The following is a 20050-nucleotide window of genomic DNA, read 5'->3' on the forward strand; positions in this document are numbered from 1 at the left end:
CTCCTTACTCTGTCTCCTCACTTTTGTAATTTCATCTGTCGTATTTTCACTGAGATTTAATTGAATTGAAACAGTGTGCAAGTTGGAGAAAACATGTTGATTTGACATATTATATTTTGCAATATGATTATCACTGTAGCACTAGCTAACACCTCCATCCATGCACAACGAATATTTTTTTTTGTCACAAAATGATTCAGAGATAATCTCTCGACAACTTAGAAAGTTGTAGAAAGTACTGTTGACTCTGTCACAATGCAGGAGATTCCAGAACCTTAATCATCCTCCAGCTTCAAGTTTGTATCCTGAAACAACTTCTTCCAAAACCCCACCCGGTCTGGGTAACAAATTTAAGTCTGTTTTAGAAGCGCACACAGAAGTGAATGCAGTATGTCTAGTTCTCTGACTTCTGTCACATAGCAGAACGTTCTTAGGTGCCCAGGTTGTCACACAAGGCAGGGTGTCCTTCTTTCTCTTGACGGGATATTTTATTAGATAGATATTACATAGAGTGTGTATTATATAACACAATATCCTGTGTGTGTATTACACATTATATGTTTTACATAATCCATGTATATTTTTTTGGACAATTAAGGGCAATCCTATATGAATATAAAGCCTATATATTTTATATCTATAGGTGTACACATTATTTCTATATTCGTCCACTGATGGACTCGCAGGTTATTTCTAACTTTTGGCTCAATAAACAAGGGGATGTGGAGAGCTTTATGATGTCCTGTTTTCATAGCTTTTGTAACAGGGGAGTCTCACTTTGCTATTTTGAGGCTCCACTGCTCTCTTTTCCGCCCTGGCTGCAGTGGTGTATTAGCCACCAACAGCACCCCAGGCTCTCTGCGCCCCACCCCAGTGCTGACCTTTGGTCATCTCCCTGGGAGCTCTGTCAGCAGGTGTGAGGTGACAGTCCCTGGTTTGGATTTGCATCTCCCTGGTGAGTGATCCTGAGCACCCCCTTATGTGCTTGCTGACCATCTAGGTGTCTCCTCTGGAAAACACATATTTAGGAGCTCTCTGGTATTTGCACAGGCAATGACTTCCTTGTGACATGAAAAAGCAACCCCATTACAAGTGAGTGGAGTTACAGCAGGTCAGTTGGCCTGGGGGCCGTGGTGTCCAAGGTAACTGTTCTCAGCCCGGCCTGGCCCTTCAATTGGGGCCTCACTCACATGGTTTTCCCTCTTTAGCAAGAACTGACCATTCAAATACTTCTCTCCTGTATGCGATGATGCAGATTCTTCTTACTGTGGCCTAAAGTCAGACCTGTCTTTACTCTGTGATGAAGCTTACCTACCTGCACACACATACAGAAATGACACACACACATACACAGGTACACACAACGGATGGACGAGAACTGTTAATCAATGGCCACGGTGTGTTCAGACAATGCACTCAGACATTTTCCTATGGGCTTTACTTGTTTTATTCTTTACTTCATCATGTAAACCAGGTCTGACCCCTAATGGATGTGAGTCTCAGGATATGAAAATTCCTCTTGCGTGTTCTCCAAACTATTTTAGCATTTCATGTCTGTCTTTCTCAACTTGTCATTATTTTTTTGTGAGACCATATTGTTCATCTAGCTCATGCAATATGTATTTATTTATCTACTATTCTCAACTAAAGGAAATCAGGGTGAGGTGTCAGAATATAGTGATTACATTAATTTCTCACTTAATATCATGGATATATTCCTGGAAACTGCAACTTTTAGAGAAATGATATATCACAAAACCAATTTTATCATAAGTTCATCAATATAAACACGAATTAAATTTCCTATGGCAGACCCTGTCACTGTTACTATTAAACTCTAGTTGTATTCATCATCTACTCATTTATCTCCCAATCAGCTTAGTCCAGTCAGAGTTGAAGGTAACTGGAACCTGCCAAGAAGCAAATGGTACACAGGAACTGACCCTGACAGGATGCTATTCAGATGCAGGGCAGTGGGCCACACTCACCGCGGGTGGGAGTGCAGCCTGGTCCAGCCCTCACAGAGAGCAGTGAGGACGTGTCTCAAAGCGGAAACATGGATCTGCCATTTGACCCAGTAATTCCACTCCTAGGCATCTGTCTAAAATATTCAAAAAACTAATTGGAAAGAAACTTGCTCTGCCATGTTTATTGCAGCACTATTTATTATAGTGGAAACTGAATAGAGCAAGATGATGTAGTGTATACACACAATGGATTACCACACAGCAATGAAAAAGATGAACTCATGCCACTTGTGGCAACATGAATGGAGCTTGAAATAATAATGTTAGGTGAAATAAGTCATGATAAAGCAAAAAGATGGTGTGACTAATATGTGGAATATAAAGTAAATAAATGAACAGATTAATACAACATGAAAAACTAACCCTTGATGGCTGACTACAGAGCTGAGACACAAAGGGTGATACTGGGCGAAGGAGAAGAACAAAGAGAGATAGAAGAATAAAGGTCTGAAGTGGTGGAATAGGGGTGAGTGGTGTGGGTGCACTATGGTGGCAATATCTGGTGGGGGTTCCCCAGTACTACCACAGTTACAAAAAAATAAATGAATAAATAAGTAAGGATACAGGGCGAGTTTCTGTGTGTTTAGGTATCCAGCGTGTTAAAATGCAGAGGTAAATAACAACTTTCTTTACAAATTTCTGGAAAGCTGATTCTTTGAAAAGTAAACACTTCCTATTTTCATTGTCCTCAGTGATTTGATTTACAATCCTCAGCTGTGCTTCAATGCACAGGACAAAATGCCCTAAAAGTGGATCAGAAAAGTGTGTGTGTGTGGCTGAAATAAGGGAAATAATCCTTATTACAGGTAAAGGAAGCACAGATCGGACATCTGTCCCATTGAAGCTGTCTTCTACAATCTAGCCTTTGGAATTTAGATGAAATATGAGGGAAAGACATTACAGTTTGGCACAGCACATGTAAACAACCTACACACTAAAGATCAGCAAATGTACAATGTGACAGGCAGGAACTTCGCACGGCAACAGGATGTTAGGGCCTCCTGCCAACCTCTCATCTCACCCCCTACCTGGAGTGCCCCTCCTGTCACACCCTACTTCTGGTTCTGTCACTATGCCAGGAACACTGGCTATTTCCCCAAGCCCAATGTCCTCAGGCATATATTGTTACCACGTGATGGCTCCTTTATATAAAAAAATCCTGTTGATTTCAAAATTTTGTTCAAAGACTCATAATCGGAAGTGATTATCACATTTCCTCTAGAATCCACCTCTTCGTCCAAATGCATTACTTTACTTAACAAAATAATCACCATATGAAATATTATTTACCAAGACCACACACTACTAGAAGAAAACTTTGGGGCTAGGGTATTTCTTTTTCTTTTTTTTTTAAAGGATTTATTTACTTATTATGTATGCATAGAACAACTGGGGTACAGGCCAGAGGTGTGGGGGGTAAGAGGACTCACTGGATAATAGTGTAGAGCAGGACAGTCAGATCTACTGAAATACACTGCAGGGGAGCAGTTGGTGAAAAGGAGAGGTCTGCTGCACCATGGGTAGCTCCCTGGCTGGGGATTGAACCCAGGATGTTGCATAGTGCTGAGAGTTAACCTCTAGGCCACCAGGGAGGCCCTAGGGCTAGGATATTTCGAAGTCGGTCTCACTGCTTTTTCTTCATAATTCCAACAATACTTGGATAATATAATTAGTCAAACATATTGAAAAGAACTCAGGAAATTTTCAAAGAAAAATTTGACTTGGAAAAATGCTTGTATTAGATATACCCATGGCTAATTATTTTCAGCAACAGGGAACAGGCACTAGCTCAGTAACACGAAATTGATTAACTGAATGTATTTAAAATAAAATCACACCATTTAACCTCATTCCTTGATTGCTCTGCTGTGGTTAAGTTTGCATCACTTCTGTCTCCATCCCCCAGGCTCACCAGCGACCTGGCGCCAGGAAACCAAACCCACACCACAGCGTTCACCCTCCTGGGGCTCTCAGAAGAGGCCTCGCTGCAGCCCCTCCTCTTCTGGGCATTCTTGGCCATGTACTTGGTCACGGTCACTGGGAATCTCCTCATCATCCTGGCCATCGTCACGGACCCCGCCTGCACACCCCCATGTACTTCTTCCTCGCCAACCTGTCCTTTGCCGACATCGGCTTCACCTCCACCACCGTCCCCAAGATGCTGCTGAACATCCAGACACAGAACAAAGCCATAACCTACGCGGGCTGTCTTAGCCAGGTGTTTTTCTTCTTACTTTTTGGAGTACTGGACACCTTCCTCTTGACAGCCATGGCCTATGACCGGTTTGTGGCCATCTGCCATCCCCTGCACTACATGGTCATCATGAACCCCCAGTTCTGTGGCCTCCTGCTTCTTGCATCCTGGGTGGTAAGTCTTCTGGATTCTCTATTACACAGCTTAATGGTTTTGAGACTGTCCTTTTGCTCACAGATGCAAATCCCTCACTTCTTCTGTGAACTGACCCAGGTGATCCAGCTTGCCTGTTCTGACACCCTTCCTCAATGAGCTGGTGATATATTAGCAACGGGATTCTGGGGATCATTCCTCTCAGTGGCATCCTTTACTCTTACTCTAAGATTGTGTCCTCTGTTTTGAAAATCTCCTCAGCGAGCGGCAGGTACAAAGCCTTCTCCACCTGCGGGTCTCACCTCTCCGTGGTCTCCCTGTTCTACGGGACGGCGCTCGGCGTGTACCTCAGCTCTGCCGCTACCCAAGACTCCAGACAGTGCAACAGCCTCGGTGATGTACACGGTGGTCACCCCCATGCTGAACCCCTTCATCTACAGTCTCAGAAACAAGACATAAAGCAGGCCCTGGGGAGGCTCTTCAGCTGCAGAGCAACCCAACGTGACGGGGGCCGCTTCCTCAGATTGTCTGGTCGGGAGCAGCAGGGTCACAGTCCAGGGACTAAGTCATGATCCTGTCATCTGTTAGTCAGAGATAATCTGTGGTTTGTCTTAGGAACAGAGTTTGATATCACTCTTTTATACATTATTAATATGTTTTCTGTATTTCCTTAATTATTTTTAACTGTTCTGTATACTGGGTTCCATATTAAGAGAAGCATGGTGTGCCTGAATTTTTCTTTAATAAAATGTTTCCAACAAGAAATAGGGCATTTACAAAATAATAAAAAGAAATGAAGGAAAAAATATGTACAACCGTGTCAGGTAAAAACAAACGATTACAGTATATCTGCGGAAAAATCTGGTCAAAACAAAGTATCCATTAGTGTCATCCCTGACTCTGTCCTTTACTTCCTTCAGTTGGGTTCTTTGTTCTGACCCATAATACTCCAGAACTCTTGTTCAGCTTTTATTGTCATGCAGGCAGATGGATGGCGATCAACTCCATGGGCCTCTCTGCCTGGGGAAGCTGTTATTCACATTCATATTTGAATAATTCTCCAGGGTGGAGTGTTCTTGGCTGGAAGTCCTTGTGTTTAGGATCTTGAGCACTTCCTTCCTCTCCTGTCCTGGAGGGTGACTGGGGAAAAATCTGAGGAAAACCTAATTTAGATGCATTTGCAATTCTCTCTCTTTCAGGTCTTCTATAAATTCTTCTCCTTTTTTCTGACTTTTTTTTTTTAATAATAAATTTTATTTTTATATTCCCCCATACAATTGCAAACGCCCCATTCTGACCCCAATCCTTCCCCTCCCCCCCCCACCCCCCAAAAAGTGTCTCTGGTTCATAGTTTTTTGTTGATTTTGATTTTCACTTTCTTATATTCCTTTTCCTGGTCCCTTATTTAAGTTTTCTAGATTCCTGCTATGAGTGAGACCGTCCGGTATTTTTCTTTTTCTTTTTGGCTTATTTCGCTGAGCATGATCCCTTCCAGCGCCATCCATGTTGCTGCAAACTGCATGTGTTTATCTTTTTTGAATGCTGAGTAATATTCCATGGTATATATGTACCACATCTTCTTGATCCAGTCATCTATGTTTGGGCATTTGGGTTGTTTCCAAAGCTTAGCTATTGTAAACAGTGCTGCTATAAACATAGGGGTGCAGGTGCTCTTTGGAGTTGATGTTTCTGTGTCCTTTGGGTAAATACCTAGGAGTGGAATTGCTGGATCCTATGGAAGCTCTATGTTTAGTAGGTCCAGAAATCTCCACACAGCTCTCCATAGTGGTTGGACCAGTTTGCACTCCCACCAACAGTGCAGGAGAGTTCCTTTTTCTCCACACCCTCGCCAACATTTGTTGTTGCTAGTTTTTTTAATATGTGCCATTCTCACTGGTTGTGAGATGGTATCTCATGGTAGTTTTGATTGCGTTTCCCTGATTACAAGTGATGTTGAACATTTTTCATATGCCTGTGGCCATTTGCATTTCCTCTTCAGAGAAGTTTCTTTTTATCACTTCTGCCCATTTTTTGACTGGATTATTTTCTTTGTTTTGTTGAGTCTCATCAGCTCATTGTAGATTTTTGTGATCAGTCCTTTATCATTAGTGTTGGGTGCAAAAATGTTCTCCCAGTTGGTGGGGTTTCTCTTTGTTTTGTTATTGTCTCTTTTGCTGTGCAGAAGCTCTTTAATTTGATGTAGTCCCAGCTGTTTATCTTTGCCTTCACTATCACTGCTTTGGGTGATGTGTCTGTAAAGATGTCTTTGATGTGCAAATCCCGTAGTGTTTCGCCTATATTTCCTTCTATGTATTTTATGGTTTCAGGTCTTATGTCTAGTTCTTTAATCCATTTTGAGTTGATTTTTGTGTATGGTGTGAGGTAGTGGTCAAGCTTCATTCTTTTGCATGTAGCGACCCAGTTTTCCCAGCACCATTTATTGAACAAACTTTCTTTGCTCCAATGCATAGTCTTTGCTCCTTTGTCAAAGATTAGTTGACCATAAATCTGTGGGTTTATTTCTGGATTTTCTATTCGATTCCATTGGTCTGTATGTCTGTTCTTGTTCCAATACCATGCAGTTTTGATGATTATGGCTTTGTAGTATAGTTTGAAGTCTGGGAGTGTGATGCCTCCATTTCCTTCTTTTTTTTTCAGTAGAGCTTTGGCTATTCGGGGTTTTTGGTGATTCCATATGAATTTCATCAATAATTGTTCTATTTCTTTGAAGAATGCCATTGAGATTTTGATTGGAATAGCATTGAATCTGTATATTGCTTTGGTAGGATGGCCATTTTAATAATGTTTATTCTTCCAATCCATGAGCAGGGGATGTCTTTCCATTTCTTTGTGTCTTCTTTCTATTTCTTTTAACAGTGTTTTTATAGTTTTCTTTGTATAGGTCCTTTACCTCTTTTGTTAGATTTATTCCCAAATATTTGATTTTTTTTGTTTCGATAATAAAAGGGATGGTTTTTTTGATTTCTTCTTCTTCAGATTTATTGTTTGTGTATAGGAAGGCTACTGACTTTTGCGTGTTGATTTTGTATCCTGCCACTTTACTGAATTGATTGATGAGTTGAATTAGTTTTCTGTGGAGATTTTGGGGTTATCTATGTATATTATCATATCATCTGCAAATAGTGATAGTTTGACTTCTTCTTTTCCTATTTGGATTCCTTGGATGTCTTTCTCTTGTCTTATTGCTCTGGCTAGGACTTCCAGTATTATATTGAAAAGCAGTGGTGAGAGTGGACATCCTTGTCTTGTTCCAGATCTTAATGGAATTGCTTTCAGCTTTTCACCATTGAGAATGATACTGGCTGTTGGCTTGTCATAGATGGCCTTTATGATGTTGAGGTATGTTCCTTGTATCCCAAGAATTTCAAGGGCTTTTATCATGAATGGGTGTTGCACTTTGTCGAAAGCTTTCTCAGCATCTATTGATATTATCATATGGTTTTTATATTTCTTTTTGTTGATGTGTTGGATAACGTTGATTGATTTTCGGATGTTAAACCATCCTTGTGCCCCTGGAATGAATCCAACTTGGTCGTGGTGAATTATCTTATGGATACATTGTTGGATTCTGATAGCTAAAATTTTATTGAGGATTTTTGCATCAGTGTTCATTAGGGAGATTGGCCTATAGTTTTCCTTTTTTGTGTTGTCCTTGTTTGGTTTTGGTATTAGTGTAATATTGGCTTCATAGAACGTGTTTGGTATTGTCCCTTCCTTCTCAATTTTTTGGAAGAGTTTGTAAGGATAGGCACTAATTCGTCTCTGAATGTTTGGTAGAATTCATTTGTAAATCCATCAGGTCCTGGGCTTTTGTTTTTGGGGAGGTTTTTTGATTACCATTTCAATTTCGCTGCTTGTAATTGGTCTGTTTAGGTGTTCTATTTCTTCTTTATCTAGCTTTGGGTGATTGTAGAGTTGTAGGAATTTGTCCATCTCCTCTAGATTGTTGAACTTGTTTCCATATAACTGTTCATAGTAGTTACTGATTATTCTTTTGATTTCTGCTGTGTCCGTTGTGATTTCTCCTCTTTCATTTATGATCCTGTGTAGTTGTGCTTTCTCCCTTTTTCCTTTGTGAGCCTGGCTAGGGGTTTGTCTATTTTATTTATTTTTTCAAAGAACCAGCTCTTGGTTTCATTGATCTTTTGGATTGTTTTTTTAGTTTCAATTTCATTTATTTCTGCTTTGGTTTTTATTATTTCTTTTCTTCTACTGGTTTTGGGTTTTTTTTGTTGTTCTTTTTCTAGATCTTTGAGCTTCGAGATTAGGTTGTTTCTTTGAGTTCTTTCTTGTTTTTTGATGTGAGCTTCTATTGCTATATATTTTCCAAAGGTGGGATGTCACGGTGAAGGTCATTTTCACTTTGAAATTTGGGTGTTATCCCTACTTCCTGGACATTCATGCTTCTTTCATGCTTTAGTAATGATGTTTTTGAAGGGTGTCCCTCCTCCCTTCTCCTTCATCTTCTGGTTATCCACTATCCCTATGTTTCCACTTCCAGTTGAGTCTAACATTTTTTGTAGTGTTTCCTTATTTTCACATGTCTGTCTTCTTTCTCTCTGTTTTCCTAATTATGTGATTTATACATTTGGATCGTCAAGCTCTGAAGTTATTTTGTTTGCCTTTTTAGTTCTACCTAAAACACTTTCTACATTTGTGGTCATTTGCATTCAGAGACTCTTTTGTGTTCTCTTAATCTTGTCCATCTCTTTGGTGAAGACTCTCTGGTTCTTTATCTTCTTTCCAGGTCTCGCAGCTGCCCGTCTGCCCTGAGTCACCTCCCATAACTCACGGGTGTATTCAATGTTGTTGCTCCACGTCGCTGAGACTCCTCTGCTTCTCTCCCCTGTATATGAGCCAGAACTTCTGTTCTGATCCTTTTTTTCCTTCTTGTGCTCAGATGTTCCTTGATTTCTAAGTATTTATGTCACCTCATTGCCAGGTTTATAGTAGGTCAGAGTTGACTGCTTCTCTTCTAGTTTACCTTGGCGTGAGGTGGGCAGTGGGGAGTCTGGGACTTAAGTATTATCTCAGTTTGTTGAGAAGTGAACTCTGTCACCTCCACCTCCTCCCCCTCCCTCCACAGAAGCTCCAATTGGTCTTCAGTTGTCCTCACCTCCCTCCCCACCTCCTTCAGGTCGTTCCTGCCATGGATTGAGTCTCCTAGTGATGGAGCTGGGTCTAGTCCACAGGGTTCCATCTCTGGACTCAGCTGGCCTGGATATGAAGGGGGCACCTGATAGGCCGTGTGCCCATTGCACCGCTGTGGCCACAGGCAATGACACCACAGCCACCTGCCCTGCTGTCCACTGAGGGACCCGGGTTGCAAATGCTGCAAGTCTGCTTGATACTTTGCAAAGAAGTGATGTGTTCTCTGTCCCACCGTGCTTTCCCTGCTCTGGGATCCATTAAGAAGCCATCTGGTCACTGGTCACTGAGCTTACAGGGTCCCAGGCCAGAAGCAGAAACATTTATTTACGTAATGTTGGTGGAATGTAAACTTGTGCATCTGTTATGGAAAGCAATATGTAAAATACTTAAAATTTAAGAATACAAGTTCCCTATCATCCAATTGTCTCACTTCTGAGTATTTAGCTGGAAAATACACACAAAAACCACACATTACAGAGGTATGTGCCACCCATATTCACGGCAGTGGTTTCACAACAGCCAAGAGGTAGAAACAATCCAAGTGATCGACAGATGGAAAAAAAGATGTGGTATATGTGTATCATGGAATACTATTTACATAGTAAAAAGATGAAATTGTGCCATTTGCACAAGAGAATTATCCTTACTGATATAAGCTAAGCACACAAAGTCAAATATCCTATCATATGTGATAAAGAAAACAAATAAACAGATCATGTCAATAAAACAAACTATACTTTTGGACTATATAAGAACATTTAGTGGCTAACAGAAAGATGGGCAAAGGGAGGTGATTAATCAGAAACAGAGGGCAATGGTATAATGAAAGGCAAAGCTAAACTTTTGGCAGTGAACTTAATGTTGCATATACACATAATGACTAATAATCATGCATAACTGAAATTAAAAGAAATAGAAAAAGACACAAGGAAATGGAAAGTTATTCTTGCTCATGGACTGGAAGAATCAAGGTGGCCACAATGAACATCCTCCACAAAGCACTACACAGAGTCAACCCAACACATGATACTATCAACAGCACCTTCATGGAATAAAACATACATTACTGACATACATATGGAACCACAAAAGACCCTGGATAGCAAAGCAACTCTGACAAAAAGGGGAAAAATTATGACAATACCAGACTTCAAACTATACTACAAAGCTATAGCAATTAAAACAATACTGGATGATTAAAATGGTCTGGCACAATAACAGACACAGAGACCAAAGGGGTAGAATGAAGATCCCAGAAATTACCCAGACTTATAGGAATAGTTAAATCTACACATTAGGAGCCAAGAACAGATACTGGAGCAAGGAGCCTCATCAGTAAATGGTATTGGGAAAACTGCACACACATGCAAAAGAATGAAACTAGATGACTCCATCTCAAATCACACAAAAATCAATTCAAAATGAATAAAAGGGGCCTCCCTGCTGGTGCGGGGTTAAGCACCACACTGTGAAGATGTCCACAGCCTGTCAACACGAGTTTGATCCCCCAGCTGGCCAGGGAGCTACCCACATGGCATGGCAGACCTCTCCTGACTTGCCCGCTGCTCCCCTCAGCAGTGCAGTTCAGTCAGTCTGCCTGTTCTGTTCCCCACTCTGTCTCTGGTAAATCCTCTTACCCTCCCGCCTGTCTGACCTGTACCCCAGCTCTTGTATGCATAAATAAATGAATCTTTAAAAAAACAAAATGAATAAAAGACTTTGATGTAAGACCCAAAATGATAACACACATAGAAGAAAACGTGGGCAAAACACTCTTCAAAATAAATTTCAGATGTGCTTGTGGAATCATCCCCAGCAGCAAGGGAAACAAAGGAGAACATGAATAACTGGGACTGTATCAATCAAAATGCTCTGTGCAGCACGAGAACACAGCACTAGAGCACAAGGACAGCCCACTAAAGGGAGGACATATTTGCACAGCGTAATTCTGACAATTAAAGACACACAAAAACCTGGGTGTTGAGGCCCATCCTCTCCTATTCCACATCACAGAGACATGCCAAGTTCAACGTGAGATACCCAGCTGGTTAGGACACATCTGGTGGACAGAGGGAGGCTACTGGTGCAAGCCCAGTGAGCCATTAGATTCTCTGATGTAACATCAAATTATTTCCCAGAACCTGCCTAACGTGCATAGAGACCTAGTCGGGGGTGTGAAAACATCCCTATTGTGTGTGTGGGAACAAAGTGGACATCAGGATAGGAAAATTAAGGATACTAAGGACAAGAAAGTCTCACAACAAAGTGGATACTAAGGACAGAAAGTTAAGGAAACTCTATAGTCTTCCAAAGAAGATTTTCAGTACTGAGGCGAGTCGTCACAGTCACCACAAGCCCTTCCTCTGGCTGCTAGAAGAGCAATGGGCGACCCTCACTTGGAGTTCATTGTGGCGCCTGCTCCTGCCTCCTTTGGGGGCTGTCATGGGCCCAGCTTTGGCAGTGAAGACTGGTCAGGATTCAGAGGTTGCTCAGACAACTGCTGCTCGGATGAGGTGGTGACCTGTGAGGATGGGACGCCCGGTGTCAGGAGTGGACTGTTGTGGGCAGCACCTCACGCTGGCAGCACTGAAGCGTGTTAGCAGTTCCCTGTGCTGCTAAGCAGGACACGTGCTTAGTCTCGGGGGTCAGAGGAGGCGCATGGGCTTCAGAGTGAGGGCGGCAGTTGCCAAAATCTTCACTCTTGGGCCCTGCACATTTACCTGGTTAGGAACACAGGCGTTTCCTTCTGGAGTTTCAAACATAAGGCTGCTGCAGTCACATCAGGGTGAAAACAAAAAAGAAATTCCTATTTGCTTTTGCAAAAGTGCCATGAAAACAAGGAGTGTGGCTGCTATTTTTTATCTATTTTTTACATCATTTTTCCTTTTTTGCATAATGTTTGCATTTTCATCTTGATTATAGGCCCCACGCAATACCCAGCACATTTGAAAACGTGAACACAGAATTAGAACAGGTGCTGGGTGGTTACAGCATGAAGGCCGGGGAGTAACAAAACTGGATGCACTTGACATCTAATCTAGTCTCTTGGGATCAGAGAATCATTAACAAACTTTCCTTTTGCCAAATCCAGTGTCCACAGGGAACTCATGAGCTCAGAGCTTGGAGCAGGAGAGTGAGGTGTGGCTAATGAGACCGCGTGGAGGGCGGTAAATATCCTGTCTCCCTCGGTCCCTCAGACTGTCCAACCCGGGACCGGAGAGGACATGATTCCTGTCTGTGGAGCCCGACCTCTGCCCAGGGACCAGCCCTTGGCGCCCTCCTGAGATCCTGTCTGTGACACAGCCCAGATCCATCCTCAAGCGTCCAGGAGGGACTCAGACGCTACATGGAGAAGCCCCCCTCACAGCCCCCACCCAGGTGAGTCTCAGAGCCCAGCAGGCACTTGGGACAGATCCAGGGAAAATGCAAACTGAGAAGTTCTGCCTCAGGTCACAGAGATCAAACCAGGTCCAGGGACAAGAGGTTGCCTTGTTCTCTTGCTTGACTGTTCGTCAATTTATAATTAATTTCCTTAATTTGTGACTCAAAACTGTTCACTGCTCTCAACAATACAGAGATGGTGCTGACAGTGAAGAGACAGGAAGGAAAACCTGTTAGGATGCGACTGAAGGAGGAGTGTGAGGCTTAACGTGGTTCCAGCAATGTCAGGAAAGAGCCAAGAAGGTTTGGAGTTGAGGCAGCAGGAAATAAAGTGTTTAATGGGAAGGGGATGGCGGGAGTGGACGGGGTGAGGAGCAGGGCCTCTGTGTTGGAGAGATCCAGGGTAATGGGGGCGGATGACCTCACAGAGCAGCTGAGGAGAGGAACAGTGTGTAGTGTTCCCTCACAGCAGGTGCTCACAGAAGTCATCCTTTTTCTTTAATGTCAGCTGGGGGAGACTAAAGAGTTTGACTTCACAACCACTCTAGCACTGGCCAATCTGCACAGTTTTGCTTGTTAGAATTTTGCTTTTTTCAATTACAAATTGTTCTCGTTCTTACATTTACTTACACCCTGAGCTTTTATCTGATTTTCTTTCAAATATTGAAATAGAATGAGAGTTTTTCACAATAAATACTTGGCAGTTAATTCTCCCATATATGGAGAGATTGTTGTACAAAATGTTTGAAAGTTTTCAATGTGTGTGTGGGCCTCAGTCGATCCTTTGTGTCCCACCACGTATGTTGAACATAGGCTGTTCTTGAAGTCTTGGTAGTACTAAGCTCTCATACACATTGTGTTCACGTCACATCTGTGTTTCCTCATTACTGTGTCTCTTCACATTTGTGATGTGATCTGTTGTATTTTCATTGATATTAGTTGACATGAAACACTGTGAAAGTTGGAGACAAACATGTTGACTGGATATATTAATCTACTGCAATATAATGACCACTGCAGCACTAGCTGACACCCCCTCAATACACACAATTAATATTTATTTTTGTCACAAAACGTTTAAGAAATAATCTCTTCACAACTGGGAAGGTTGTAGGAAAGCACTGCTGACTGTCATGCAGTGGATTTGCAGAACCTTGTTCATTCAGTTACAAATGAATACATGAATAAATAAATATGGACACAGGAAAAGGTTCCTTGATCTTAGGTATCTAGTGTCTTAAAATGCAGAGGAAATAACTTTCTTTACAACAATTTGGATAGGTGGCTCTTTGCAAAGTAAAACGCTTCCTATTTTCCTTGTCCTTAGTGATTTGATTCCAATTCTCAGCTCTGCCTCAACGCACTGGTCAAAACGCCCTAAGCGTGGATCAGAAAGTGTGTGAGTGGAGGAAATAAGGGAAATAAGCCTTATTACAGGTAAGGGAAACACAGATTGCACACCTCGCCCAAGTGGAAGCTGTCTTCCGTAATCAAACATTCAGAATTCAGAAGAAATATGAGGGAAAGAAATTATAGTCTATGGCGGGATTAAATGAGGGATCATTTATGCATGTAACACATAATGCTCACACTTAGGCACAGCACACGTAACACAATCTACACACTAGAAGATGTACAATGTCATGTGCAGGAACTTCACACAGCAGCAGGATGTCGGGGCTTCCTGCCCACTCTCTCATCTCACCCCCAACCTAAAGCACCCACTCGGTCACATCCCTACTTCGTGGATCTGTAACTGTGCCAAAAACACTCCTAGATTCCATCTTTTTCTGGCTGTTTCCCCAAACCCAAATGTTCTTCTCATGCGTATATTGTTGCCGTGTGATGTCTCCTTCATAGATAAATCCTGCTGCCTTCAGATATTTTTGTTCAAAGTCTGTTAATTGGAAGTGATTACACAAGATTCCTCTTGATTCTAACTCTTCATCCAACTACATTATTTTACCTAACAATAGTAATCACCATATGAAATATTATTTTCCGAGACCACACACATACTTAGAAGAAAACTTGCTTGGGGCTTGGATTTTTCCTTTTTAAAAAAAATTATTTATTTATTATGCATGCACAGAAGAACAAGGAAGCAGGCCAAAGATGCAGTGAGTGAGGCACTCACCAGAGACAGAGTGGGGGGCAGGACAGGCAGATCTACTGAAACACACTGCTGAGGGGAGCAGTGTGGAGACAGGAGAGGTCTGCTGTGCTATGTGGGTCACTCCCTGGCCGGGGATCATACTCAGGCAGTCCCAGTGGTGGCCCTGAGACTTAGCCCCTGTACTACCAGGGACACCCGAGGGCTAGGATTTTTCAAAGTCAGTCTCACTGCTATTTCTCCATGATTCCAACAATATTTGCATAATGCAATTGGTCAAATGAATTTAAAAGAAAGTATTAGGACATTTTCAAAGAAAATTTTGACTTGGATATATGTTTAACTTAGATGTAAGAATGGCTAATTATTTTCAGTATCAGGAGAAGGTGTTAAGTGTAACAGCCTTGAAAATTTCGGGTAACAGGTACTAGCTCTAAGAAATGAAATTGATTAACTGAATGTATTTAAAATAAAATCACCCCATTTAAACTCATTTCTTGATTGCTCTGCTGTGGTGAAGTTGACATCACTTCTGTCTCCATCCCCAGGCTCACCAGCGACCTGGCGCCAGGAAACCAAACCCACCCCACAGCGTTCACCCTCCTGGGGCTCTCAGAAGAGGCCTCGCTGCAGCCCCTCCTCTTCTGGGCATTCTTGGCCATGTACTTGGTCACGGTCACTGGGAATCTCCTCATCATCCTGGCCATCGTCACGGACCCCCGCCTGCACACCCCCATGTACTTCTTCCTTTCCAACTTGTCCTTTGCCGATATCTGCTTCACCTCCACCACCGTCCCCAAGATGCTGCTGAACATCCAGACAAAGAACAAAGCCATAACCTACTCGGGCTGCCTCAGCCAGGTGTTTTTCTACTTACTCTTTGGAGGACTGGACACCTTCCTCCTGACAGCCATGGCCTACGACCGGTTTGTGGCCATCTGCCATCCCCTGCACTACATGGTCATCATGAACCCCCAGTTCTGTGGCCTCCTGCTTCTTGCATCCTGGGTGATAAGTCTTCTGCATGCTCTGTTACACAGCTTAATGGCTTTGAGACTGTCCTTTTGCTCACAGCTGCAAATGCCTCACTTCTTCTGTGAACTGGACCAGGTGGTCCAGCTTGCCTGTTCTGACACCTTCCTCAATGAGCTGGTGATGTATTTAGCAGCGGGGGTTCTGGGGGCCATTCCTCTCAGTGGCATCCTTTTCTCGTACTCTAAGATTGTGTCCTCTGTTTTGAAAATCTCCTCAGCGAGCGGCAGGTACAAAGCCTTCTCCACCTGCGGGTCTCACCTCTCCGTCGTCTCCCTGTTCTACGGGACGGGGTTTGGTGTGTACTTCAGCTCTGCTGCTACCCACGACTCCAGGGACAGTGCAATCGCCTCGGTGATGTACACGGTGGTCACCCCCATGCTGAACCCCTTCATCTACAGTCTCAGAAACCAGGACATAAAGCAGGCCCTGGTGAGGCTCTTCAGCTGCAGAGCAACCCCAACGTGACGGGGGCCGCTTCCTCAGATTGTCTGGTCGGGAGCATCAGGCCTCAAAGTCCATGGGCTAAGTCATGATCCTGTCATCACTCAGTCAGAGATAATCTGTTTGTCTTATGTATTGAGCTTGATATCAGTGTTTTTTACATTAAAAATACGTCTTCTGTGTTTCCCTAATTATGTTTAACTGGTCTGAAAACTGGGGTCAGTATTAAGTAAAGCATAGTCTCAATGAAGTTTTCTTTAGTAAAATGTTTAAAACAGAAAATTGGGTACTTACAAAATAAGTACAAAAAATTGGGTACTTACAATAATAATAAACTGGGTTCTTACAAGATATGAAGGAAAAATATGTACATCTGTTTCGGGTAAAAACAAGCAACTTATGAATTATCTAGTGAAAAATCTTGTCATATCAAAGTATCCATGAGTGTCCAGGGCTAATACTCAGTTGTACCTAATTCTGTCCTTCACTTTCTTCCTTTTGATGCTTTGTTGTTGACCCGTAATATTCCTCTTCATGTCATTTTGCTCAGGGTTTTTTCATTTTTTTCTTTTTTTAGAAGAACTCTTGTCCGCTTAGTGTCAGGCAGGCAGATGTGACAGTGATCAACTCCATGGACTTCTCTGTCTGGGGAAGCTTTTATTCACATTCATAATGGAATAATTCTGCAGGGTGGAGTATTCTTGGCTGGAAGTCCTTGTGTGTAGGATTATGAGCACTTCCTTCCTCTCCTGTCCTGGAGAGTGACTGGGGAAAAAATCTGAGGAAGCCTCCATTGGATGCCTTTGCAAATCCTCTTTTATTCACGCATCCTGTGAAATTTTTTCCTTTTTTTCTGATTTTTAATAATTTAAATAGTGGAGTGTCAAGGGTAGGTCATTTTCACTTTGAAAATTGGGTGTTATCGCTACTTCCAGAATGTTCACGGTTATTTCAATCTCTTGGTCTGGAAAATTCTCAGCTATGATTTTTTTGAAAGGCGAAACTCCTCCCTTCTCCTTCATCCACTATCCCTATGTTTCCACTTCTAATTGAGTTTGACATTGTTTGTAGTGTTGCCTTATTTTTCCTGTGTCTAAGTCTCATTTCTGTTTTCCTTATTGGGTGATTTATACATTTGGATCCTCTATTTCTCAAGTTATTTTGTTTGCCAGTTTAATTCTACTAAAAACATTTTCTATATTTGTGTTCATTTACATTCAGACACTTTTGTGTGTCTTAACATTGTCCATCTCTTTGGTGAACACTCTCCGGTTCTTTATCTTATTTCTCAGGTCTTGCAGCTGCCCGTCTGCCCTGAGTCACCTCCCATAACTCACGGGTGTATTTAATGTTGTTGCTCCACGTCGCTGAGACTCCTCTGCTTCTCTCTCAGAACTTCTGTTCTGCTGTTGTTTTTCCTTCCTGCACTCAGATGTTCCTTGATTTCTAAATATTGATGTCACCTCATTTCCAGGTGTACATCTGAGGTGCTGGGGGTCAGTTTGATTGTTTCTCTTCTAGTTTACCTTGGGGTGAGGTGGGCGGTGGAGAGTCTGGGACTTAAGTGTTGTCTGAGTTTGCTGAGACGTGAACTCTGTCACCTCCACCTCTTCCCCCTCCCTCCACAGAAGCTCAAATTGGTCTTCAATTGTCCTCACCTCCCTCCCCACCTCCTTCAGGTTGTTCCTGCCACTGATTGAGTCTCCTGGTGACTGGAGCTGGGTCTAGTCCACAGGGTTCCATCTCTGAACTCAGCTGGCCTGGATATGAAGGGGGGACCTTCGTGGTCTGTGTGCCCATTGCACAGCTTGGCACAGGCAGTTGGAACAGGCAGTTTCCACAGGCAATGACCACCACAACCACTAGCCCTACTGTCCACTGAGGGACCCGGTTGCAAATGCTACAAGTCTGCTTGATACTTTACAAAGGAGTGCTGTGTTCTCTGTCCCACTGTCCTTCTCGGCTCTGGGATCCATTATGAAGCCATCTGGGCTCTGCCTGAAAACTCTGATTTCTTAACTCTGGTAGAGGCTGGAGATTTCCATTCCTGGACTGGTCATTGAGCTCACAGGGTCTCAGACCAGAAGAGGAAACACTTATGTAATTTGGTGGAATGTAAACTTGTACATCTATTCTGGAAGCAGTATGGAAAGTCCTCAAAACCTGAAGAATATAAGTTCCCTATGATCCAATTGTCTCACTTCTGAGTAAAATACACACAAAAACCACTAATTCAAAGAGGTGTGCGCCACCCATGTTCACTGAAGTGGAATTTACAATAATCAAGAGGCAGAAACTATCCAAGTGTCCACTGATGGACAAATGGACACAAGAGGTGGTATATGTAGATAATGGAATACAATTTAGATATTAAAAGATGAAATTGCACCATTTGCAGCAACAGAGGATAACAACAGAATTATCCTTACTGAAATAAGCCAAACAGAGAAAGTCAAATGACATATGATTTCACTCACATGTGACAAAGAAAACAAACAAGAAAGTCATGTCAATAAAACAAAATATACTTTTGGACTATGACTATGTAAGAACAATTAGTGGCTAACAGAAAGATGTGGGAATGGGGGTTAAATCAGAATCAGAGGGAAATGGTATAATGAAAGATAAATTTGAAATTTTAGCATTGAATAATGCCGCATATACATGTTGATGAATAATCATGCATACCTGATTTTTATATAATGTTATAATGTAAGGTTACTCAATTTAAAAAATTAAAAGCCAAACTCAAAGGAAATGGAAAAGAATTCAATGGGAGTGTCTCATTTAATAAATAGCTTTGCATTAAAATGAACTTACGTTTCAAAGTGAATAATAAACTTATTTTATAGTATAAAATAAAATGTATAAATATTGAATGAGAGGAGCTATAAGAAATTAGGCATCCATACTGTATGGTATTTTATACATAAAACACAAAAGATTACACAAGCTTCAACTGCTTTCTTAAATTATTTTTAAAAAAGATGGTCCGAAGTCTGTTTTCTTGTGTATAATATTGTGGGAATAATTAACCAATATTCAGATGGATGTTTTAAGAAATGTGTCTGAAATAGTGTTTATTATTGTAGGATGAGTTCCATTTATGTCCAGTTTTTAGGGTTTTCAGGCTACACGGATGTTGGATCTAACTGAAACAATAAACCAGTGCAGTTTAAGTGGCAAGATTTAAACACAAACAAAATCAGCTGCCTTTCCGCAGCGGTTGAGCGCTGGGCTGTGAAGCTGCCCTCAGCCTCTGCAGTGCCGGTTCGATCCCCGGCCGCCAGGTGAGGGTCCCACATGGCGCGCAGACCTCTCCTGTCGCACCCGCTGCTCCCCTCAGCAGTGTACTTTGTCAGTTTGCCTGTTCTGCTCCCCGCTCTGGCTCTGGTGAATTCTCTCATCCTCCGGCGCTTCTGACTATACCCAGTGCTTGTATAAATAAATAAATAAATCTTAAAAAAAAAAATCAGCTGCCTTCCTATATATAAACAATGAGTTAGATGAGAAAAAAATCAAGGAAATGATCCC

General features: G+C 42.1%; 1 protein-coding gene and 1 pseudogene across 1 annotated transcript; both read left to right on the top strand.

The window, feature by feature from the left end:
- Window positions 1-3991: 3991 nt before the first annotated feature.
- On the top strand, window positions 3992-4821 carry LOC119240320 (olfactory receptor 7A10-like; annotated as a pseudogene).
- Window positions 4822-15607: 10786 nt separating this feature from the next.
- LOC119240321 (olfactory receptor 7A10-like) lies at window positions 15608-16540 on the top strand (the record flags this gene model as incomplete). Its single annotated transcript, XM_037504672.2, has 1 exon — window positions 15608-16540. A coding segment is annotated over one exon (933 nt), but the record flags the coding sequence as incomplete, so codon positions are not given.
- Between the last annotated feature and the right edge of the window lie 3510 nt (window positions 16541-20050).

This window comes from Talpa occidentalis, unplaced genomic scaffold (genome assembly GCF_014898055.3).
Source record: "Talpa occidentalis isolate TD23 unplaced genomic scaffold, MPIMG_talOcc4v2.1 talOcc4.12, whole genome shotgun sequence".
Lineage (NCBI taxonomy): Eukaryota > Metazoa > Chordata > Mammalia > Eulipotyphla > Talpidae > Talpa > Talpa occidentalis.